The sequence below is a fragment of the Sitodiplosis mosellana genome, unplaced genomic scaffold, assembly GCF_009176505.1.
Source record: "Sitodiplosis mosellana isolate CC-2019 unplaced genomic scaffold, AAFC_SMos_1.0 Smas_scaffold_6191, whole genome shotgun sequence".
NCBI lineage: Eukaryota > Metazoa > Arthropoda > Insecta > Diptera > Cecidomyiidae > Sitodiplosis > Sitodiplosis mosellana.
This window is the reverse complement of record NW_022601432.1, coordinates 148,005-173,398: the sequence shown is the minus strand read 5'-3', so window position 1 is coordinate 173,398 and position 25,394 is coordinate 148,005. Positions and strand designations below refer to the sequence as shown.

The following is a 25,394-nucleotide window of genomic DNA, read 5'->3' as shown; positions in this document are numbered from 1 at the left end:
GCAAAATAAGCACCTGTAAGTGATTCATTGTCGCGACAATCGGAAAAAGTCTCCGAATTCTCCAAACCCTCGCTGGCTGAACATACCAAGTACTTGAGAACATTGAACTGCGTATGAATGAATTCTGTACGTTGTACTGACAGATTGGCCAACTTCAGTCAACAATGTTGCATTGATTAATTAATAGTGGACCGAACGGATATTTTCTTTATCGATGCCTCATCGAAGTGAATTACGCAGTTTTTTCTTAGTGAATTAATTTAAAAAAAGGATAATTTTGTTTTCAAAATTTGATGGCATCGTTTGGTGTTTAACTGTGATTGTATGCGATATTTTGGTAAACGACTCAGTGATTTGATGTGTGTGTGTGTGAGTGTATGTGTGTGATTGGACGGAACGACTTCAATTGTAAACGTCAAACCGTTTTGTCTACACACGCATGACATTTCGTCTGTATTTTCGTATATGTATACGGTATATGCACACACACTGCTGCTACTGCTGCTGCTGCTGCTGCTGCTGCTGTGTTCATACGTATTGTGTACTGCCTTTTAACAATGCAATACAAATCATTGAAATGATTTGTACAGCTTAAAATTCAATGGCCGCCATTTGTAGAATCGCCATTAAAGGTGTTTAGTGTGTTTGTTTTAGATAATTTTTTTTTTGTAACACAAATGAAAGAAGAAAAAAAAAATCATCGTTCAATTGGCACAACACATTGGTTACGGTTGCCAAAATGAGTGAATACGTGTAGAAAATTATTTAAGCCAACAAAAAAAAGGAGCACAGCCAATTTCATTTCAGCTCACCAAACAAAACAAAAATAAAAATAAAAAAAATATAAAATAAAAATAAAAATAAAACGACAAAAAAAGGAGATAATATCCCCCCACAATTATGTATCATTATAAATAATTCCAGTCCTGCTAGTGTACAATAATTTCGAGCGACACAAATAAAAAAAAATCAAGGGAAAAATACTTGACATATATACACGGTGTCTCTCTCTCCATATATGTGCATATACAAAGTGAATGAGAGAGCCAAACAACCGAGGAAAAAGAAAACACACAGCGTGCAAACTGTGGGAATTGACATCAATTCATCGGAATTAAACAGGATTTTTCCAATTTTAACATCCGATCGAAGATGAATAATCCTCCAGTGATATCAAACAGTGGCAGCTTGGAAGATTGTCATACGAACTTCTTTGCATTGGTAAAACATTTGATGATTATTTCTCGATTCATTTCAGTTTTTTTTCTTCGTCCAAATTCTTTCACTGGCTCGCTTCAAACGATTGTGGATCAGTTTTGTGCATTTGTTGTTGTTTTGTTCTGTGTTTTTTTTTTCGTGTGTTTGGTGTGTATTAAAAGCGCAATGTATACGGCCGTGTGAACAAATCGTGTGACAAAAATTCTTGACGAGAGAAAGAGCTAGTGATCGATTCGATACGATTCATTCATTCATTTGGCTGTTGTTGTTATTGATTTGTTTGTGCTTATTGCATTTGAAAGTCGTTTACCTCTCTCAATTCGTGAAAAAAAAAGAAAGAACATACTCTTTAGAAGAAAAAAAAAGAGAAAAGAAAAATGGACGGCTATTTTCGTGATACGCGTAGTTATGTAGATATTATTTTACATACATATCCGAATCAAACATGTTTTTGCTGTACTCTCCGTTGCTGCTCTTAATTTTGTTATTCTGTGTGTGTTGGTTGTGCGTTTTTTTGTTCTGTGAGAGGCGCGACAGAAAGAGAGTGTGTAATATGGCTTAGTGTATTGGTGCCATCCGTGTCCCATTCATTAAGTGCAAGAGAGAAAAATATGAATGTGAATGTGTGTCAAGCAACATATGCTCTTCTATACGAATTACAAATACCATTGCCGCCGCATCGTAAACAGATCAGACACAAACACACAACAACATTTTTTTTTGTAAATTTTCTGCCAAAGCGCCTCTCTTCATTTAATTTGTTCGTTTTGTTGTTTGTTTGTTTGTTTTTGGCTCTTTTTTTTTAGTATGCCTCCTCTTCTTCTTCTATTTAATTTAAATTCACCGTAGCACATCGAAGCGTTTTTCTACACACTTCGTCGTACATACATGTACAAACACGTTCATTTCGATTGTTTGCATCGCTGGCTCGTTTTTTTTATCATCAGATTTTTCTCATTGTATCTTTCGAAGGAAAAAAAGAAAAACTAATGTGATTTCACCATTGTTAATGTGTTTTATTCGCTTGTTCATGCTCTTGCTCGTTTTTTTCTTTCTCTCTCCTTCTCTCTATTGTATAGACTGACTTATGCGGCATTCGGTGGCGGAAATTTGTGTTCGTCGACCCCATAAATGAACCGCTCAAAGATCCCATTCTGCGTTCGTATGCACGATGCTTACGCGAAGATATTTTATGCGTTTGGCGACGCATCTCATCCAAAAAAGTCGACACATTCAATCCAAATAATTTATATGATGCACGCGCACAAAATTCCGTGACATTTCCACCGTTGTCACTGAAAACATCCAAAGAGCTGTGGATATTTTGGTACAAGGAGGAGCCCGACCTCAATGAATTGCTTGTACCTGAGCTAATGAAACCAACTGTTGAGATAGCCGAAGGCTCCTATGAAAGTGGAATTAGTTACGAGACTCGATCTCTATTATTCAAAGCGCTACACAATTTAATCGAACGGTATGTAGCACTGTCTGGCTTCTGAAATGGTCAATAAACTCATTTGCAATGCTGATTGATTGATGTTTTTCTCTGTTTCTCTCTGTTCTTCACATTTCAGATGTCTGTTGTCGAGGGGTGTGATGCGTTTAGGCAAATGGTTTGTGCAGCCATGCACGAGGCAAAATTGTTCCATCGAAAATGGGTAAATATGCAGTTTTTTTTTCTTCTTTCAATGAAAAGTCGATCGACTTCTATTTATTCTTGGTGTACGGAATTCGATCTTGTTTAAAAGCACATTCGGCAGATTGATGTTGCTTTGAGTGAACGCGAATTCCTAGAGAAAAAAAAATCTCGAAAATTTCTCAGGGATCATTGCGCCAAGAGCACGTGATGGTCTTCGTTCTTTTTTGAACAATCCCCTACTATAGATCGCATTAATCGATTATTGTGCGTGAATTCATGTTTGTGAAACTAATCGGGCGATTTCTTTGCGATCGTATTTTCAGCTATCATCATATGTCATTTTCGTTTGGATTCTTTGTGCATGGCGAGAGTACGGTTTGTACATCGATTGATTTACGTAATCATCCGAATGTTCGGCGTCTGACATTGGACCATGTCAAAGAGGCGGCATTGAATAGTGATTTCAATCAGCATCCGGTGATATTGGCGCCATACGGTTTGGCCGGCACACTCACCGGCAAATACTACAAACCATCGGATCCAATTACAAAGAAAACCTTAAAAGAATGGTCAATTTTTTATCCATTGCTCCGCAAGACTGAATACCATTATCCACCCGTAGTTGAAGTAATCGCCGGCGGTGTTAAAATGTGTTATCCAGCCAAATATGTGCTGGTGACGGACATCGACGATGAAGACTTTTCGCATAGTTCGATACCGAAAATGTGCCAACAGGATGACATGAACGAAATCGAAAATGAGAGTCAAATTCAAACGCCATTCGGTGTTGAGAACATAATCGGTGAACGCGTTTGGCAGGAATGCGTAATTAGTTCACAAATTCTAACAACACATCAGCAGGAAAGTGAAAATAGCACGGATAACACCACCAACGAAAAAGAAGCGTACTTTGAACATCCGACAAGTAAAGCCGTTTGTAATTGCACGATGTAAGTTAAATGGACATATTGATATGATATTCAATTTAGTTTTCTCTCAAGAAATTCATACCATTTATTGAGACTCCTTTTTGATTTTCTAGACGAAAAAACCCCGACAAACCAACGAATTGTGGCCTGAGCCAAAGCAATCAGCTAATGGCCGATATATCATCGGCTATTACATCCATGGGCACACCATCCAGCCCGGAATTATCACCGTATTTTCCGTATCCACCATCGGTTTCGCCACCCGAATACGAATCGGTAAGTTGAGTTTGGTTTTTCCAAGCATTAAATTTCCACGTGAATTCACATTTTTACGGTTTACTTTTTATTTGCAGCAAGCACTTCCGATACCATCACCAAATCAACTGTCGTCACAGTATGAGCTGCAAAACTTTTTAAATTCGTCCAGTGACTACGATGATACACATTCACCGTTTGTGTTAACCGATCAGCCACAGAATAACACATTGACGCCAAATCCATCGCCCGATAGTATAATCGATAAAGTAAATCCCGGCGAACAAATATCACCGGGTGATTGTGTCAAGGAGAGTGGTAAATCGATAAGCGACGATGAAATTAAAGAAAAGCTCCTCCAAATGAAGACTGATCCCGACAAAAGTTTAGGCTTACCAACATCCGATACAGCGGCAATTGACAATGCAAACATCACAAATGCGTTAGACATTAGCATCAAAACGGAGCATCTATCGGCCGATATGGATTTGCTGGAGGGTAATCCATTGAATGATAGCAATTTTTTGAATAGCGCATTGGAGAATATATTTGGTGAAGGTGAGAGTGAACTGAACGAGAACGAAACAAAAATGTCATTTGAATCGAATGATCACCATAAAAAATCGGAACATGATCGTAAAGAGGAGAAAAATCTCAACGAAAGCAGCGACAGTGATAGTGATGACACCGATGATGATTCCGATGATTCGGATGATTCAGACGATGACGAAAGGTGAGTGGAAATTTGTGGTGCAATGAAGTAATGTGAATAATAATTGTTTTTTTTTTCGCCTTCGAATAGCACTGAAAATTCGGAAAACGAAGAAGAAGAGGATGATGCGTCGGACGTTGAGCAAAAGAAGCATTCGCCAAATAAAAATACCGATGGAAAGAGTAAAAAGTCGAATTTGAACGAGGATGATAATAATGGCAACGGATCAAAATGCACCGTTCCGAATTTGGAAAAGATTCTGTCGGCTGATGCAGAGATTCTGACTGGTCCAACCAAGTTAGGTGGTGAGAATAAGAAAGGCGGTGATGGTACACATCAGAGCCCAAAAACTAGTGATAAATTAGGCGGATGCATCGGTGAAGGTATCGATGGTGGACGATCATCGTTTGGCATGCAACGCACTGACGACCCCAATCGAACTGATAATATGCCAAATGATAGTAGTATGTTGGGCTCCGATTTAGCCAATGACAACCATAGCAATATTAGTGATTCGGATGTTGGCGATTTTGCCGATGACGTGGACGATTCATCGAATGATAGCGCAAAAAGCAGTAATTCCCATGATTTTGTAGCACGTTTAACAAATAAATCAAATGATGTTCCTAGAAAATCGGATGCGGCCAATATTGATGGCAACACCAAATCCGATATGAAAAATAGCAACAACGACCAATTGCCGTATTCAATGACAAACTTTTTAGACGATCTAAACACTAGTGATACAAGCGATTCGAATAGTAGTGAAAAAGATTTGAAATGTTCAAATACATTTAGCCTAATGCGTGGGGAATGTGGTGGTAGTGGTGGTGGTTCAAAGGGTTTGGATGGATCAAGTGCGGCTGGCCAACGTGATGGCCACGATGGTCAATTGAAAACGTCACCGAGCGGTTCAGACACAAAGCTCAAGAGTGTTTCGTCGTGCATTGGCCTGAGCCTGGACAGTGCGATCGGTTCGAAGAGTGTTGAAGATGATAATGCAATGTCAGATTTGCACACGGATAATATTTCCGATGATGAGTATGACATCAAACCGGATAGTATTACCGCTCGCAAAGCCGAAAACATTTCAATACGGAATAATGAAAACTTTGATAGCATTGCCAATTACATAAGTCCAGCACCAATTAGCCTAAACACACTCATCTCAGCCGATTACTCGAATCTGAGCGACAACAATGACACGAACAGCAACGATAATCGCGACAGCACTGACAATAAACGAAACGAAAGTTCGCCAAGCATTGGCAAACCCGAACCACTGGACAATTCACGAATCACCGACAAAGATATTATGGAGCCGGGTGAATTGCTTGGCAAAACACTACTCGAATCACAAGATTCGAATTTGACCTGTGAATCGGTGATCGGTGACAAAACAGGCAAAAGTCCATTTTCTACGGATAACCACAACAAAGACAAATCGGATGGCTCTGGCAATGTAGATGGCGGTGGCACTGATGCCGGCAAGAAAAGTGATAGCTTTGGCGCCGACGAATCGGCAAACACAAAGATCGAATTTGGTTCCTTGAATGTAATCAGTAAAAATGATGGTGGTGATGGGTCGGATGGTACGAAAAACAATGGTGGCAACCAGGAAAAGGGTGAAACAGCGCAAAAGACCGACGACGAAATGGTATTTTCACTGAATTTTTTAGACGATCACAGCATGCAGGATTCAAATCAAAGTGGCATTTTAGGTAAATTTCTTGAACATATTTGCTTTTTCTTGGATTGATTTTCAATATTGAAATTTTCTCTTGCCCTATAGATATTTTAATTAGCGATCCAACCAAAGGTAAAGATGACACCGTTTTGGGTCAGATGTTGCCGACAACATCGACCAGTATATCTGGTATAGATTTGGATTCAGAAAGTTTGTCGCAAATAATGGATTCAATCAAATCGCCGAGTCCGTCGGGAAGTGAGCTAAAGCGTGGCAATAGTCCGGCCAGCAGTGCGAATACGGAAAACACACGGAATGATGATCGTTTCAACAAAACCGGTACACCATACATCAGTCCGGTAAGGGAGCATTTGAGTGTAGCGCATTGCATTGACGGTAGCACAGCGTCAGCAAGTGAAAAGCATTCGTTAGGCTTGGAAGATTCCAAATCCATTGATACTGGCGTCGCATTCAAAGACAGTTTGAGTACGATTGATTTGATAAAGAGTCGACCGTCTGACTTGACGCGTGAGATTGAAATCAAAATCGAAAATCCCACCGAATTCTTGCCGGAACAGATTACACAAAGCTCCGGTCACGATGACATTGACGTGATACCGGCCACACTGGGTGTTGAAAAGAAATACAGTACATCAAAAACGGGCAGTGACAGCGCAAAGAAATCCAAGAGTTCAGACGGTGGTGATGCGAGTGCAAATAAATCGGCATCCAGTAGTAGCAGCCGATCGTCGAAAAGCAACAAAAAATCGAAGCACGCAAAAGTTGAATCGTCGAAAAAGTCCAGCAAATCAAGTAGCAAAACCGATAAAAGTAAATCAAACGATACGGACAATATGAAGAATAATGAAAATGCGAGTGTATCAACCAATCCATCTTCATCTAGCAAAAAGGCAAGAGATTGTTCAAACCGAAAACGGATATTGAAACCAACGAAACGTCCACATCGAACATTTTACAGCAACAGCATGCAGTTGGTTAAACGAAAAATGCTGAATTTGGAAACGCTTGCGTCGCTGATGAAACGGCCCAGCTTGAGTGTTCGCAACCATGACATAATCGCCGAATGCGGTGAATCGCCACAATCATTGTACGATTTTTCAACGTGGGAAGCTTGGATGAACCATCCGGTCAAACGGTTTAAGCCAGGCGAACGGTTCACATCCCGAGCCATTTTCAAGGAACTACAAGAATTGTACTCGAAACAAAATGTACGATTGGCCGACTTTAAAAACAATCCACCAAACAGTGTTGAAAGTAAATCGGTTTCAGACGGTCTTCATACATCTGACGAAGATGTCGATCAAGATTATTACAATGACAGTGGATCGGTGAGTAAAAAATTTCGTCTTTTATTGTCAATTTGTTCTTTTATATCAATATATCATTAAGTCGACCATACTCGGTTAATTACGGTGGACATACTTGTCCGATTAAAACATTAAATGGCTAAAAACCCTCAATTCATTTCTATGATCAACAGAATTCGAATTTATCTGACTACGATTTGAACAGTCCGGATATTTTGTGCAGTCCAACAAATTTCTCCGATATTTATTTTGGAGGTGCTCGAAATCCGTCACTATTATCGGATCTCGGTGGCGCTGTCGATCCAGAGTGTTCGGACAATTCAAATGAAGGATCGATGCAGGTAAGTTAATAGCTAATTCTATGCGTTTTTCTTTTCCATTTGCCAATTACAAACCAAAAAAAAAACTGAATTGATTTCATAGGATTGGACATACAATTTGTCATCGTCTGCCTCATCAACGTCGCGACTATTTATTTCGTCCAAATATGCACCGCTAACGAATATAACACCAACTCAAGCTTATTTACAACACAATTTCATCTATCGGCCATCGTGGGAGAATTCAAACAATTCCAAATCGATCAATAAAAAGAGCAAATGCGGTGGCAATTCAAATGGGAAGGGTGGCTTGAGTTTCAGTAAGAGCAAGAGCAAAAGTAAACATCGGAATGCGGCATCGGGGCCAACGGCGAACAAAACCGATGGCAATAAATTAAAGCGACCGATAACTGGACCCGATTATGCGATTAAAAGGGAGGGCGATTCAAAGAGTGGTCCGGGTACGTTGGGCAAATATGAAATTCGGAATATGCATATCAAAGAAGAGCCAATCAGTGACACCGAAATCCGGAATGAAAGCGAAAGTGACACTGATAGTGATAGTGATAAGAAGAAATCGGGCAAAAAAGCACATGACAAATCGAAGAAAGGCGACAAAGGGCAAAAATCACGAAAATCCGACAAGAGCGGCCAGGGTGAGGAGTGTTCATTGTATGACAACAATGGAAATAGTGACGATAACAGCAATGATTCCGGCCGATTCAATACGGTGAAATCCGAATCGTATCAGAAGAATAATGTGAAGTCGGAAACGACCGGTGGCGTCGGTGGTGATAATGTGATGCAGCGAGAAGATGGTAATGGTCAAACAGCGAATAACACCAATTTGGATAAGAGTAGCAGTAGCGTAGAGGAATTTGACAATGAAAAACCAACGAAAGTTGTTAAGGTTAACATCAATTTGGACTACGATAGCGAAGTGTACATTGAAGAGGTGAATATTCGCAAATTCCATAAATACCAGCGAAACATTGAGATGACAAATAGCTTGCAAGTGGCTCCATTCGATTCAGCCACGGAGTCATTTCCATTTGATAGCTGTGCAACGTCGATGCTCGAAGGTGGACAACAAATGGCATACAGTTCAAGCGATTCAGATTCCGATGACTCCGATCTAGAAGATTCAGATAATTCATCGTGCGATGAATGTGCCAATGGGCCATGCAGTGCATCAATTTTACCACCCCTACAAAATGGTTGCACTGCTTCCAGTCCAGCCATGTCGATGTCATCTTATTATAATAAAAATGGTAAGGCAACGTTCGTTTTTCGTACTGATTCACAAGCCTCTAAATATTGTTCAGGGATGTTTCCGTTTGTTAAGTGTATAATTTCCACTCCTCTGAGCACACTTTTAAACAAAAAAACATTTGATTTTGAATCATTGCTATTTTTCATTCATATCTAACACGAACAATCAATTTTTCAATATTTGCAGAGAGCTACCTTGAAAATATAGCACAGCCGGTGCAACGTTTGCCCGAGACGAATGCATTAGTTTTGAATTTGTTGTTGTACGATACATCGTTGAACGTGTTCCGCGATCACAATTTCAATAGTTGTTCGTTGTGCGTGTGTCACACGGCCGGTGATGGAACGTTTGGTAATATCCGTGGTTTGGATTCGGGACGTTATTTGCCATCGAATGGTCATAGTTATTCCGAATATGTGCCAGATATGGCGCTAACTTTGAATCCGATTGGCCAGTTCGAGACGGAGAATGATCGTAATATGCGTGTTAAAAATGCTCACCTGATGGGCTACCTAGACACCGATCCAATTCATTGTACATGTGGCTACAGTGCAATAGTAAATCGTAGACTATCGCATAAGGCGGGTCTATTTTTCGATGATGAAAACGAAATAACTGGCATTGCCGAAGATCCGCAAGAGCAAAAGGCACGCGAAAAGCGAACGTTGCTAATGAAAAGTGCGGCCAGTAGCGATGATTTTCTATTTGGCATGGAGAAAATTTGCGGTTCAATCTCACAGGTGATTATGGATTACATTCAGGAGCAATGTACATGCGTACAAAATTCCACAAATTCCGTGCAACGATCGATCCGTTTTGTGAACAATGCGAGCTACTACAGTTTCGAAGATGCATTCATAAATGTGGTTGAATACTGTGATGCACAGGATATTATCCGATTGGCGTTGGACAACAGCAAACTGGAAAGTCAAGCGAAATCACGTAAAAATAATGTCATCATGAAATCGAATGACTCCTATACGAATGTGCACAAGTGGCCGTACATCAAAGCAAGTGCGCCGACAAATAACAAAGATGTGCTAAAATTCATGCAAATGTTGATGCCAGTGCTACAGGGTACGTTCAATAAGAAATATCTGGGACGAATGTGTGAAGCTCCGTATGTTATACAGGGCCCGTTGACATGGCGTCAATTCCATCGTTTGGCATCCACACAATCCGGCCAATGTGAACCACAACCAATCCCATCGATTATCGTTGGACACGAAAAAGAATGGTTATCCGTGTCACCGTTTGCCATTCAATATTGGGATCAATTGATGTTAGAACCGTACTCATACACACGAGACATTGCCTACATTGTTGTCACACCGGACAATGATTACATTGTCGATGAGGCGAAGCAATTTTTCAAAGAGTTAAGCACCATGTATGAAATGTGTAAATTGGGCAGACATTGTCCAATAAAAGGCTGTGATGGCATTCTGCGGTCAAGCAAAAGCCAAACCGAAATCGTTAATGACGAATTCGAAGATTTGTATGCACTGTTCGAGGATAATAAAACGATTGAAATGATCAAATCGTATGTACAAACGTGTCAACAGCATCTGGTGCCGTATCTCACGAACATTTCATCGGACAAGAGTATTTTGGATCCCGAACCCGAAGGTTTCAATATCAAAGACGTTTACAAAGATAAATCGATGTCGAGCCCAATGTTTCAGCCGGACACACCCGAATTTTCGTACAGTGGCGGCGAGAATAAAGAGCAAAATTCATCATTTGAAAATGAATGTGATTCAAATGCATCATACAATAATGCACAAACGCCACAGCCCGCTGCCGCCACACCAAGCGAACCAATCGTATTGTCAAATCAAAATGATGCCAGCGATGAAATTCCACCGTGCATTATAATTTATGTGCTGAATCCACTGTCGTTTGGTCATGAATCCGAGGATTTGCAACGCATTTCGTGCATTGCACTCCTGCGAAGCTATTCGAAAATTCTGAACGCCGTTCCCGATTCCATTCGTAACAACATTAAACTGCAGATTCTTTCGATGGAAAGCATCTTGGAAATGGGCCAAAACTGTGATTTACTACGAGCTGCCGATCAAATGCGTTGCTTGGCAATGAGCATTTTCTCGCAGTGTCGCCGTAATTTAACGCATGACGTAACTGCCAAAGTTCTTACCGGCTTTGGCACTGCAGCCAATCTACAAATGGTCATCAAAAATAAGGATCAAAACAATCGTACACCGTACAAATTGTATGCACCACCGTACATTCTGTCGGGCCGTGAAGAAACCATTGAAAGCAGCGAAGTGTTTGGTGCGAGCACCGTTGATACACCATCATCGGTATTGTACTGCAATTACTGTCTGTCCGAGGATCAGAAATGGTTGTTGGCCGTTGCAACCGATGAACGTGGTGAATTGCTTGAGACAATTACCATCAACATTGAAGTCGTGAATTCCGATCAAAATCCAAACAATCGAGCCGATTCGATTCGTCGTCAAAGTTTGCAAAAACTCATGGATTTCATCATTGGCATTATTTCGCAAACATCACAGCAATGGCGCATTGTTATCGGTCGCGTTGGACGAATGGGCCATGGCGAACTGAAAGCATGGAGTTGGCTGCTGTGCAAATCGAGCCTGGTGAAAATTTCCAAACAACTGAAAGATGTGTGCGATCAATGTTCGATGATGTATTTGCACAGTTGCCCAAGCATCGTGAGTGCATGCTTGCTTACACTTGAACCAGACACCTGTTTCCGCATTCTATCCGATCAGATCACACCCGACGAACGCTTTAGCCAAATTGCTATGCAATCCACACTTTCAACACCCAGCGATCTATCATGCACGCACATTCTGGTGCTGCCAATCAACGCTGCCGCACAGGTGAGGACGGTTTTTGTTTTTTAACTAACAATATTTTGTTAAAAGCAACAGTTTTTGATTCTAATTGATAGGGATTTTTGAATAGAATAGGTTGTTTGTGATTTAAATTTCAAAACAATCATTTTTTTTTTTTGAGAAAACAAAATTGACACAACTTTGTTTCGATTTTTATCAGGCGGTTCAAACCTATCCAGAGCATCACATAACCGATTTCAATGAAGAAGAGCTATTCGTTAGTTTCGGAAACAGTTCACAGGGCATGGGTAGCATAAATGCATTGGGTGGCATAAATAATATGACTTCGATCAATAATATGGGGTCATTGAATGGCATGAATTCCATGAATAACATCAATGGAATCGGCGGATTGAACAATATCAACGGCATGAACATGAACACCGCTATGAATATGAATATGAACAATGCCGGAATGAATGCTTTGAATGTATTGAACAATATGAATAACATGAACAATTTGGCTGGTGTTAACAACATCAACGGATTGAGCGGGTGAGTTCAAATTTCACATTTATAGGGAAAAAACTGACTGTCTCAACGAAAAATCTCCTTTTTTCCATGATTTGTCGAATAAATTCAAATGTATAAATCAAATGTATGATCTCCCATTTGTTCCAAATTATAGCTTAAATGGAATCGACAGTATGAACGGAATCGATAATTTGAATGGTATCGATAGCATGGACGGAATCGAAGGCATCGACTTGAATATGGATGGAATGGATGATGTTAATATGAACAACATCGAAGATTTTCTGAGCAACGATTGGGAAAGTAAGTTGAATCGAATGTTTGAAAATTACAGAAGCCAAGTGTACTAATGAATTACCCCATCCCTCTCTCTCTCTCTCTCTCTCTCTTTTAGACCATTTCACCGATGAGATTCAACTGTCAACGGACAATCCACAAGATGATCCAACACTTGATGTAAAATTGGAAAATGTGAATCCAAACGATGAGCATCAGCTGTTGCATCAAAAAGTGGAAATGGCCCAAGTAAAACAAGATCATGATCAAAAGCCCAATTCCAATTTAATGCTGTCGGTGAATATGGGCGGCCTCGGCCACCAAGTTAAACTCGAATCAGACTGTGATACTGGCAATATGCAAATGCAATTGCATAATACATCCGATGAAGTAAGTAGACTGTGTCATAATGAGCGCTTTTGAATGACTTTGATTCAATCATTGTATTCAATATGCTAAATTGAATGTAAACTAATTGTTCCTTGTTCGTTTCTCAGTTTGGCCAAATGATGCCACAACCGTTGGCAATTGGATTTATGGTTTCAACGGCTCCAATTAATCGAATGCCACCGTGGTTTTGGGTGAATTGCCCGCAATTGGAAAATGTAAATCCGGTATTTTTGAAGAGTTCGCTGCACATTCACAGCCCGTTGATCCATCAAAATTCGAATGAGTACATCAATCAACGATTCTCACACGCGGGCATTCATCCGCTTGACTCACCTTATACAGCCGACACAATGCGATACATTCTGGAGAGCTACAATTTCCTATCATGGCTCGCCATCGATCCCAATACAAATGATCGAATCTCATGCTTACCAGCTCATATTCAAGTGCTCATGCAACTCTATAACATGATTGCAGCATTCACCTAAATCAAACTTACACACAAAAACACACATTTGTGCATACAAAAGAATCAAACAAAAAAACAACCAACAAAAGAAGAACAACTTCAATGCATACAGCTTGAAGACATGAACAAGAAGAATGGGAAGAGATTGAAGAAGATGAAAAAGATGAAGAAGAGAAAAAAAAATTGCTACAAAACTTAAACCAAAACTGATACGAAGAAGAAGAAAAAAACAACACACATTTTTAGCATATTGTATTAATTCACAATTCAAGAGATGAGTTGTCGGCGAGATGAACACAAAATAATATGAACAATTCGAATGATTCAATTGATTTTTAAAAATTAAGTCGTTTTTAGTTAAAAGAAAATGAAAGAAAATGGTAATATTCTATAAATGAACAAACAAACAACTATTGGTGTAACGTTTCACGATAACTATCATAATTGTATTACGTAGTCCAATCAGGCTATTTATTTATTTTAAACAAAATATACAAAATAAATTCAAACACACAAATCGAGCATTTTCATTCGAATGTTTGTCTGTCTGTCTGTCTCTCTCTCTCTGTATTATCGGCGAACGTTTAGTAGTAATGTGAAAGAGTGTGGCGTCGATGCGATACTGCACCGAGTTGAATGGTGATTGAAGTGTACGGTTGCCGATGAAAAGCCTAACGGTGAACTTTGCCACTATTGCGAGACAGTGAGTTATCGGGTTTTACGGCACCAATGCCAATCACCATTGTGTTACACAGTGACAGAAACGACGCAATGGCACGCGGAACGAGAGGTCGAAAAAATGTGAGCTCACCAAAAATGGTTCAGAAAACTCGAGCAAAAACAGTAAACAGCAAACCAAAAACACCGACCAGGAGTAAATCACAGAAAAATGTGCCGATTCCACCGAGAAGGACAACCAATTCACAGCGAATGAAAGCGGCCAATACAAAGAAAGCATCAACCAATGTCACAAACACAGAGCCGGCAAAAAGTCAGAAAAAAACACCAAAACGATTACCTTCACCGACCATTCGTGTACCTTCGCCGAGTGTTTTTGTTGGTGATTTGATGCCAATGTACCTAGGACTTGAATACAATCAAAATACAAACTCAGATTCGTTGAAAAATACCAGCAATGCCGTTGAAAATGGCCAACAATCCAGTGATTTGTTCAGCAAAGAAGATTGCAAGCAATCAAGCGATTTATTTGAGACAGAACCAAGTCAAAAACCGACTCCTGTACAAATGGTTTCCGTTGGCGTGCAATATTCACCAGTTCAAATGCGTGATATTGCTGTTGGCACAGACGGTGTGCAGTCCAGAGATTTTGGCAATCAAACCAGCCCAATGCCAACAAGTTGGAATGTTTTTGTCCAAGAAACGGATGAATCGAGTGATGAATTCGACAGTTTCTCCAGTCTTTCAGATTCGGATGATAGCTACAGCTACAGCGAGAGGAGCAGCTCAAGTGATTCATTGCGAGATTTCGATATGCTGGACGATCTCAATGATGGTAATCAAAAAATCTGTGCAATAAACGAGAACCAAACGGAAGAGGACGATGAAACCAAATCGGCCGTTGAATCATCACCAGTTCGCCATCAAATTTATGTAAACGATCAATTTCATTCACCGAACAGCCTGCGCGGGCATCTGAAGAGTGTCAACAGCAATGCCAAAAACCGACCGATCTCTGAACAACAACGATAAAATGAAGTAATTGAACAAAGACGAGCTTCTTTTTTTTTTAGAAATTGTACTTTATTTTCATAAATTTCGTTTCAAATAAATGCATTTTGTTCATGTGTGAACACAAAATAACCGTTGTTGCCATACGTGTAATGCATTTAATCCAGTTTTACAAAACGAATGCGAAATTTATTCGAGGTGTTGAAATGAAATTTATGGTGCGGTTTGAAAATTACGAATATTTGGTGTGAGTGGATTTGATTGTTGATGATAATTCTCCTGGTCTTTATTTTTTGCCCGATTTCTTAATGCCGCCACCAGTCAACGGGCCCTTTTGGCCAGCCTTCGTTTTCAATGCTTCTAAAGCCTTTTTATCTGCTTGTTGCTTTGCCTTGAATTCCTTGTCTTCCTCGGACAATTCCTTGCCTTCTTTCTTTGGTGCCTTCAATGGCTTCTTTTTACCTCCTTCACGGCCAGACATCGTTTTAAGTTTTTATGAATTTTACGCCCACTAAATCTCAATACCTAGAAAATAGGAAGAATTTAAAATGTGCACGCCGAACAATGTGACTGTTTGAGACTTTATTTTTCTTTTTAAATTAATTTTGCTTATTCCGATGTCTATTATCTACATGAAAATATTGAGAATGATTGTTTGCTTATTGAAAACAAAACGGCAACCGAAACACAAAGAAATTATTATCAGAATACACAATGAAAATAACAAATAGCAATTTATCAATATACGTACCTCGTTTAGTTAGCGTGGATCGGTGCGATTTTTGCTCTCAGTGCGATGTTCTGTTTTTTTTTGTACGTTTGTCATGGTATATATGCGAGCATTCGCATATCGGACCAGTTGTTGAGCACGCATAAAGTGTCAACCAAATTGTCATGCCTATCAAATGCTCCGAATGAATGCGTTTCATCTGGCAATGGATGCATTATTACCGACATTTTAGCGCCACAGCTTCTACGTATAAATTGTTTTTGGTTTTTCTAATGCAAGATTGCGACATATTTTGATGTATTTTTTTTCCGAAAAAGTGTGAAAAAGTGTCTGCAGTTGAGATTGAAAAATCTAATCAAGTTCCAGACAAAGCTATTTTAATTTAAGTTTGACTTAAATAGTATTGGAGCAATGTGATTCATTTCGTTATGAAATCATGACATTTTCATACGATGATTCTATTTATTCCAACAACTTTTTACTTAAAAAGGAAAAGACAGAGCAAAGTCTGAAGATCCTCTGATTTACTTGGGTTCAATGAGCATATCACATTGAATTTTGTTAACGGCAACAGTCATTTATAACAGTTCATGTGTTTTCATTTGGATATTTAATGCAGGAAAAGCAGTTTGTAAACAATTTAACAATCGGTCATGAATCGGATCTTTTTGATGTGACAATTGTTTTGTAAAACGAATTTAATGGCATCTGACAAAATGTTGGTCAATGACAATGAACAAAATAAATATGTATTTCTTCGCTGAACAGTTTTTAATTATTTTTTTTTTCGAATCAATTTAAACTCGAAAATTATTATTGAACCCAACGCACATAGTCAACATACGTAAATACGGTGTTGACTGCTGTCAAACCGCTGTATTTCGTTTCAACGTGTGGACCACTTCGACTGAGCCTTTGCATCATTGTCACAAATGTCACACACACCAACACATCACTGCGTACGTTCTATTTGTTATTCGATGCATTGGTGTGATAGCGCGTTTTTTGTGTCTACCGATATTCAGAAAAGTCACTGCGAATTTAAAAGAAATTCTTCTGATTTTATCTGCCGAAATCTTGACACAACACAATTCAAACGCTGGTGATTTTTGTGTGTGATAAACGGAAATTGCTTCGAATCGAATTGAAAATAGTTGTGCATCGCAATTCAATTGCTTTTTGATTGTGTCATATGCCAGAGCTGACATCTGGAATCATTACCGCACACACATATACACAACAGACGATCGTGCCGCTTTTTTTTGCTCTCTACATATTCAATTTATGCATTTTATTTCGTCAGTGTATTCGGTAAAGTGTTTTTTTCTCTCGCTCGCCTCGTCTTCAAATGAAGTAGAAACTTAGCAAATCACACCATTCGGTACAAAAAAACACAGTTCTTTTTTTTTGTCGGTGCGCTTCTTTTGGTCGTATTACCGAAACAGCTTTAACCAATTTTTTTTTTGTTGGTTAGAAATTTGTGCGTTGTCGGTGCTTGATTGTGAAAAAACGATTGTGAAAAGAAAAAAAAAACGACGTGCAACATGGGCAAAAAGGACTCATTCAATGTTGGCGATTTGGTGTTTGCCAAAGTCAAAGGATACCCGGCTTGGCCAGCTAAAGTAAGTGTCGACACTTTTTTCTCTTGTCGCTGCCGTCGTCGTCGTCGTCGTGCCAAAGCCATTTGTTATTATTACTATTGTTATGCACTGATGAAAAAAACACATTTGTTTAGTCTTTTGCTTCAAACTGCCACACACGAAAAAAATTCTTTGAATTTACGTATTTTTGAATGAGCGGTTTTACTGCTTTTTTCAGGTGAAACCAAATAGTTTTTGCTTGGTTCACGCGACAAAATACTCATGTAAACTTTTTTTTCGTCAATTTCATATTTTAATGTGTGCATTGAAGTAACATGAAGCAAAAACAGTGGATATTAAATTTCATGCAAATGAAAACATGGAATCAATTGAGTTGTCATTTCTTTTTCGCAGATCGTCGATATTACAAAATCCAAAAAGTACAGTGTTTACTTCTATGGAACTGGAGAGACGTAAGTAAAACAATCATTCATTATTGTTTTCAATTCAGCGGATTATTGAAATTCTTTCGGAGAATTTAGCATTGAAATTATTGAGTACTGAGTTTCATTGCTGTTTACAACATAATCCAAAAATTAATCTCGAGAGTCTGCCGATGGAATCATTTTAGCCAATCAACTCCATGCGATAATCTCTCACAGTTCTTCCATAGTTTATATCCGTATCGCATTGTTTTAAACATTTTTGTGCTGGACTCTTATGATTACATTGATTGTTCTCATTCACACAGTGGTAATGTTCAAGCTAAAGACGTGTCATTGTATGAAAAAACCAAACAAAAACTCGCCACCAGCAGTTCGATGAAGAAACAGGATTTCAAAGCGGCCATTGATCAGATTGAAGATGCGTTGCGTGGCAATGACCCAGCACCAAATTCATACGAGGTACATAAAATATACATTCAATGACTTTGAAAAAAAAAACGTTATTCAACATTGCGAATAAAATTCTTTTCAGATTCCATTGGATAAATCGAATGCAACATTTGACAACACATTGAACAGCACACTCGACACGACCGGATTCGGTGGAAACAGTACAAAGATTGATGAATCACAGATTGAAGATGACAATGATGAAGGCGAAGCTGAAGAGGCTGAGGCCGAGCCCGAGCCCGATCCTGTCGAACAAGAACCAGAACCAGAACCGGAACAAGAGCCTGAATCAGATGATAAAGATGAAGGCGTTGACACTGCCAATGACAACGAAGTTGCATCCGAAGCGGTTGAGGTAAGCCGTAGAGTTTCATTTTTTTTGCTTTTGTTTCAAGCCAATTTACACTTTGTACGCATATTTCTGTTCGGCACGTTGTTTTTGAAACCCATCGACTATTTTTGTTTATCAATGAGAGACTATTTGCATTGCAGGAAGTTGCAGTCCCAGTAAAACCAGAAACAGTCAAACCAGAGCCAGTTGCTAAGCCAGAGCCAGAATTGAATGTTACACCTGTTGTTGCCAAGGAAACGCCCAAAGCTGAGCCCAAATCTGAGGCCAAATCAAGTCGAAGCGGTCGTGTGATCAAGAAAACAAAGTACGTATTTCATTCGGAAAATATGAGCAATGTATTAAATCTGTCGTTTTTCTTTATCAATCAAGGTACCTCCATGACGAATTCGAAGAATCGCCACAAGTTCCGGTTAAACGAAAACGGCCATCAGAAAGCCAGACACCCATTGCAAAAATTCAGCGAAAGGTATGTAATTAATTCTGTTTCTGTTGTAGAATCATTAATTTTATACCGATTTCATTTTGTTCTATCATCAGGCCGACGAAATCAGCACATCAGCTGAAAGCCGTAAGTATTGAACAATTTAGAATTAAGAGATCTCTGAAATCACACAATACAATTTAATTGAACATCGATTAATTCCCATGTGATTCAGAAGATGGCGAGATCAAAGTATCACAAATTATCATGAACGAAGTGAATCTATTGCAATATGATGTGGATATCAAGTCAAGTTTGCAGTTATCATCGGCCGATACAAGCCGATGCATTTCCGTATTGGAAAAGTACAAGAATTTGGAGGTGACCGCATTAATGCTCAAGAAAAATCCACAAGTGGCCGAAACGATTAAGCGTTTGCGTCGATATGTAGGCAATACAAAAGAGTGGAACTTCACCGATGAACAGCGTATCGAATTCAATGATAAAGCCACGAAAATTCGCAAATTGGCTGAAATCATCTACAAAAATTTCAAAGTAAGTTTCAATTGGGCGTGTTTTACTGCAACACAAACTAATAAAGAGAAGATGATGAACAGAAATGTGGTTAGGTTGAGAGAAAGTAACAACCAAATGTCGTGTTTTTTTCTATAGAAACTCTTTTCGTTCCCGCCTCATTTGTCGTTCTGGCAAGGGTTTACCGATGAAGTGCAAAGTTTCAAGGAACAAACCAAATCGCTCACTCATGAAGAATTGATTACATTGACGGAGGACGTTCAGCCAGGTAAAATGGAGAAGAAAAAAACCCAACAAATTTGTTTCATTCAATAGTTGAACTGAATCGAAATGAATTGTTCATGCCTTTAATGTTTTCTTTTTTCTTTTCATTGTTGTTTTCAGCGGTGAATCAGAGCATCGAAGTGAAGAACAGTATTAGAGTTTAAATTGTTTGCTGCTGGAAAGCGAGATCTTCCAGGCGTAATATAATGAAGTGAATTCCTGAAACAATGCGTTTTGCCAATGGATCGTGATTGAAGTTGAAGAAAGTAACATAGCACTTAGCGCCGAAACACTTACCTAATTAAGAATTAAAGTTTATGAAAACAGCAGTAACAATTTCATCAATATATATATATGAATGGACTTATGTAATATTTACCTATCTCTCTCACACCACAAGCCACAAATAAATACACACACATACACACACAAACGACATGTAGGTTTAGTAGCTCGAGCGCATTCGTTCGTTCCAATAAGGAATATTTCATTATTTCCTTCATTTTACAAATGATCAGCATGAATATCGATAACATGTTCAACCAACATTAGAGAAGAAAAAAACAACACGTTCAACAAAATATGTATATGAAATCAAAAAAAAAAAAAAAAACACAAGTCAAATCGAATCGATACATTTTTTCTTATATAGAATATAGTATGCAACAAACTTTTTTTTTTCTTCGATGTTATTATTCCAACAGGAAAAAACCAAAATCACAAAAAGCAATACAATACACAAATCAATTCTGTTGTTGTAATTCAGCTTTATTTTATTTCTTTTTTGAAAAAAAAAAACACACGTATTTTTAATTCTAAATAACATTCTTCTTTTTTTTGTAATTTTTCTCGTAAGAATAAAAATAAAAAGAAAGAAAATCTGCCAAAAAAAACGAAAATAAAAAATTCAACAAAAAATCGATAAAGAAATCAAATGAAGTGACACATCGCAAAATAATTGCATAAAAAATATATACGATTTTTTCCGAAAAAAAATGAAGCGAGATCGTACATAAATAAAATTAATAAAAATAGAATAAATAAATAAATATTCTCCAATTTGCGTACAATCAATCACCGATCCCGCTTTTCTTTTCGCCTGCAATTGTCACATGTATGAATTTAGCGTCTTTCATTATAGGTTTTTTTTCTGTTCAATTACTTTCAACTTGCGTCGGCTTGACATAAATTAAGAATAAATAAAGTGGGAATTGGAATTATTTAGAAAAAAAAAACAAAAGATAATAGAGGTTTGGGTTCATTTATGAGACTGTTTTTGAGCCAAAAACAACATGGCCGCCGTTGTTGGAACCAGACGAATAATGATTGGTTTCGGTTGGATATTGTGATTGGGCTGGTGGTGAGACGTTGTTCGCTTCAGGTGCAGCCTCATCGGTTGCATTTGGTGCAATACCAAGCCAATTGGTAATCAATGCAATGCCCTGTTCAGCCGATTCATTTACCACCGCTAAAATATCGGCAGCCGTGTATCCAGCCAACGAATCGGGCCCTTCACTATCTTCGCTCGTACTGTTTCCATTATCCAGTTTGTCCGACTCTTGTGGCTTTTGTTCGTCAATAATTTCGTTGGGCGATTGGATAATTTCCATGCCACGGGGTGACATCCGGAAACAACCGATCGGTAAGTCAAGCTGTGCTTCGCCCAGCAACATTGGTTCCAAGCTCACACAACCTTTTAGACCATCATCGGTTGGCATCAATCCCTTGAAACGTGCACACATCTGTGCCAATTGTGCAAAGATGTTCAAACAGGTTGGTGGAGGATCTGGCCCTTTGACTACTTCATTATGAAGAAGACTCTCACCATATGACACATTTATGGCAATTCCCTCCTCCGGTGACAGATAATTCAATCGTACACATCCTTTGAATGAAATGAACACACATTTTATTTCGAATTTTTGTCTTTCAATTGCGATTAATTCAAAACAAAAAAAAATTATTCAGAAGAAAATCTTTAGGGAAAAAAAAAGTCTTCCACAATTTGGTGTAATTTTTCTAAATTTTCTTTCATAAAATTCCAACGTTTCTCACCTGGTCCACCGAGATCAATAAACGAGATGTTGAAATCTAAGCAACAAATGCACGACAAATCTTTGCAAATACAATTCCGTGAACCAGCATCACTTTGACGCCCTTCCTCCGAACCGGATATATAATCTAATAACAATCAAATCAATAATTCACACACATTAATTACAATTTAAAGAAAACACACGCACATACATTGTCCAACATTATTTGTGTTTTTTTTTCCTCTATTCTACTTCAGAACGAATGAAAAACGAGTATGCTGTACTGAATCATACTCATTCTATCCATTTTAACGAAACAACAGATGGTGTAGAGAAGACGAAGAAGAGAGAAAAATAAGTCCTGTTATGCTATCCAATTCTGAATTTGCAATTGTAACGGATTTACTTGCACACCGAGACCTGCACACACTTACCGATTAAACTGGCTGACATACATAACGCAACCACGTTCGTCACTAAGATCGTAACCAGAATTTTCTTCATGATTTTGGTTTATTTTTTGAACGTTTCTTTATGAATAGTTTTCAATTGATTTTTTTGAAGAACAATATTTTCGAATGAAATTAAAAAAAATTGCAATGGATTTTCCGTTTGTCACCGCAAAGGTTTTTTTCAAATTTACGTGAAAAAGAAATTATCTTGCACAAGAGTGTATGGGAAACGTTTCAACAGAATCCGAGCTTCATAACTTACTGAAGTCAGAGAGTGTCGTGCATTAACAAAACCAATCTCGTTATAATCTTTCACTAATGGCCTGTACTGACAAATGAAGATATTATGTGAACCGCTCAAGTATTTTATAATATCAATACATGGCGCATTTGCCATTGTGCATCTCTTTCACACTTTCGTCGACGGTCGGCTGTGTGTTGCGCCGTGATCAATCGAACGATCGATCGATCGAGCCAACACAAACCTTTCCATTTTTTTTCTTCAAATATATATTTATTTTCTTTTTTGTTATCGTTGTTCGCGTTGTATTTCTCTCTGTCTCTCTTTTCTGATTTGCTTTCTTTATTGGATTGATCTATTGAGCATCCAATGGCTTTAGTGTTGTGGTGAATGCAACGCGCCCATGCACATTCAACATTTCACCAGCAGAAGATGTTAAGAGGCCTTCGATTCAGTCAACACACATACACAGAGACATAAACATGCCTACCAAAGTCAATATTAATGGCATATATTTCTTCGATTTCTTCTCTCTCTTTGTCGCGTTTGTATGGAGCCGCTATAAATTATGCGCTCGGATCTTGCGTCTACTTTGGCAATGACTTTTCAATGCGGAATCATCACATAAACTCGACGACGACGACGACAACGACGACGACAACCACGACGACAACAACAATTCCAAGAGTATATGTGCGAAAATATCCGACGTTCTCTTACCTCATCCTCAAGCCATCCCACTCTAATTTTCATGTATGCAGAAGATAAAAAAAAACAACATGCGACATGCATATATGCAAATTGCACAAGACTTAACAACGAACGCTTTCAAATCACGATCAATTGTTCTCTCTCTATATGTCTGTGTATGTGTTAAAGATGAACGGAGAAAGCCTTAAGGTAATATCTCTGTCTGAGATATAAATTCATCGAATATTCTTTTGAATGTGATTCATTCTTTTGTATCGAAGGTTTCCCTTCATTTGTAATGCATTCTATTTCTTCTTTTAGATGATATGTCAAAGATGCTTGTTCATTGCTATCGTACAGCGAAGTTCGGGAAGTGATAAAAATATAAATGATTGTAATGGGATCGTTAATCAATGCAATCAATTCGTGCAATTACTATGAAAGCCGCTTTTTATGAACGCAACGTGTTTTACGATCGTAAAGCATGTTGACGAAGAACAAAAAAAAACATGAAGAAAATCGAAGATTTTGTTTATTTAAAAAATTCTTCGGTTTTTTTTCCCTTCAAAATATTCTGAATGCGTAGATTTGAACAGGCAAATATTGGTTGTTTTTTTTTCTCAAGAAAATAGCCGCATGTTTTGTTTAAATAATGAACAACAACAAAAAAATAAACACCATTACGAATTTGTTTTGTATGACGCACGGTCACATCGTCGAAAATTGGAAAAGATGAACAACGAAGAAAGTGGCCAGAAAAAAAGCGAAAGATAAACAAAAAATATAGTGCGTCGTCGTAGCGATTGAAATGAAAGGGTAATTGTTTGTATAGCGGTTGCCATCCGATTATTCATGAGTTTGTTCGCCGAATTCGTCGAAATCAATAAATATAATTTCACTTTTGAATTCATTTAAATTTGAACAGTTTTTTTTTCTTTCTCTCCTGTCTTTTTTTTTCTCTCGTTCGGTCGTCAATTTTCGGCTCAAGATGATCGAATCGGGCGACAAGATCGAGCAAATGAGACGGAAAAAAGAAAAAGTGAAACGAATGGAAAATAATGCGAAAGAGAAGCACGGTGTGTCAAACAAATAAATTAAGCAGTAAATACGCCAAAATATAAAATCGGTTTATTGATCCGACTACATTTCTATTTGCATTCGATTTCGTTGCTTCCGAAAAAAGAAAAACGGAGAGAAAGAGAGAGAGAGAGAGAGAGTGAGAAAAGAGAAGAAGAAAAAAACCTAGTGACACACTCGATTCGACTTACCCGGCGCGAATAATAAAACCATTTTTTCCGCTCGCATTCAACTGTTGCCATTTTGCAAATGAAGTGAGATCAACACACTCTTTTTTCTTTCGACCGGTGTAAAATTAAATACGCTTCAATTGTTCATGAATTTTTCTTTCACTTTATTGCTTTATCCAGTAAATTGATTTTTTTTAATACATTTTCTTTATCGAATGATTTTCTTTTTTTTCTCAATAGACTTGATTTTGGTTTTCGTTTGGTTTATATTGAAATTTTGCTTTAGCTGCAAATATCTCAAATAGATTTGATTTAAAATGAACTTCATATAATGATTAGAATGATAATAATTTTTTCCTTTCGATATTTTGTTGCCTGATGTCGAACAACGCATTTTTGATTTCGAA

The 25,394-nt window shown here is 38.3% G+C and overlaps 4 protein-coding genes across 6 annotated transcripts; 2 read left to right on the top strand and 2 right to left on the bottom strand.

Annotated features, from left to right (window-relative positions):
* Positions 1-83: 83 nt before the first annotated feature.
* LOC129576489 (uncharacterized) lies at positions 84-14,061 on the top strand. Its single transcript, XM_055461692.1, has 15 exons — positions 84-1,221; positions 2,298-2,692; positions 2,793-2,876; positions 3,181-3,807; positions 3,900-4,062; positions 4,140-4,774; positions 4,844-6,474; positions 6,546-7,789; positions 7,942-8,109; positions 8,192-9,359; positions 9,548-12,231; positions 12,407-12,741; positions 12,875-13,023; positions 13,115-13,386; positions 13,494-14,061. The coding sequence occupies exons 1-15, from the start codon at positions 1,153-1,155 to the stop codon at positions 13,872-13,874; spliced, it is 10,005 nt and encodes a 3,334-aa protein (XP_055317667.1). The 5' UTR covers positions 84-1,152; the 3' UTR covers positions 13,875-14,061.
* Positions 14,062-15,591: 1,530 nt separating this feature from the next.
* LOC129576496 (translation machinery-associated protein 7-like) lies at positions 15,592-16,447 on the bottom strand. Its single transcript, XM_055461699.1, has 2 exons — positions 16,296-16,447; positions 15,592-16,069 (listed from the first exon to the last, which is right to left on the bottom strand). Exon 2 carries the CDS (start codon positions 16,023-16,025, stop codon positions 15,831-15,833), a length of 195 nt encoding a protein of 64 aa, XP_055317674.1. The 5' UTR covers positions 16,026-16,069; positions 16,296-16,447; the 3' UTR covers positions 15,592-15,830.
* A 330-nt stretch (positions 16,448-16,777) lies between these two features.
* LOC129576491 (hepatoma-derived growth factor-related protein 2-like) lies at positions 16,778-20,947 on the top strand. Of its 3 annotated transcripts, none has more exons than XM_055461695.1 (11): positions 17,205-17,655; positions 17,749-17,896; positions 18,269-18,327; positions 18,606-18,759; positions 18,833-19,105; positions 19,243-19,406; positions 19,472-19,568; positions 19,640-19,670; positions 19,759-20,078; positions 20,196-20,325; positions 20,442-20,947. In XM_055461695.1, exons 2-11 carry the CDS (start codon positions 17,819-17,821, stop codon positions 20,483-20,485), a joined length of 1,350 nt encoding a protein of 449 aa, XP_055317670.1. In that variant the 5' UTR covers positions 17,205-17,655; positions 17,749-17,818; the 3' UTR covers positions 20,486-20,947. The 3 variants fall into 3 exon arrangements, with proteins under 3 accessions (XP_055317669.1, XP_055317670.1, XP_055317671.1); XM_055461696.1 differs by having other exon boundaries at positions 17,237-17,655; positions 19,762-20,078; XM_055461694.1 differs by having other exon boundaries at positions 16,778-17,896.
* A 288-nt stretch (positions 20,948-21,235) lies between these two features.
* Positions 21,236-23,150, bottom strand: LOC129576492 (uncharacterized). The gene is made up of 3 exons (XM_055461697.1): positions 22,792-23,150; positions 22,377-22,502; positions 21,236-22,206 (listed from the first exon to the last, which is right to left on the bottom strand). The coding sequence occupies exons 1-3, from the start codon at positions 22,859-22,861 to the stop codon at positions 21,584-21,586; spliced, it is 819 nt and encodes a 272-aa protein (XP_055317672.1). The 5' UTR covers positions 22,862-23,150; the 3' UTR covers positions 21,236-21,583.
* Positions 23,151-25,394: the final 2,244 nt, after the last annotated feature.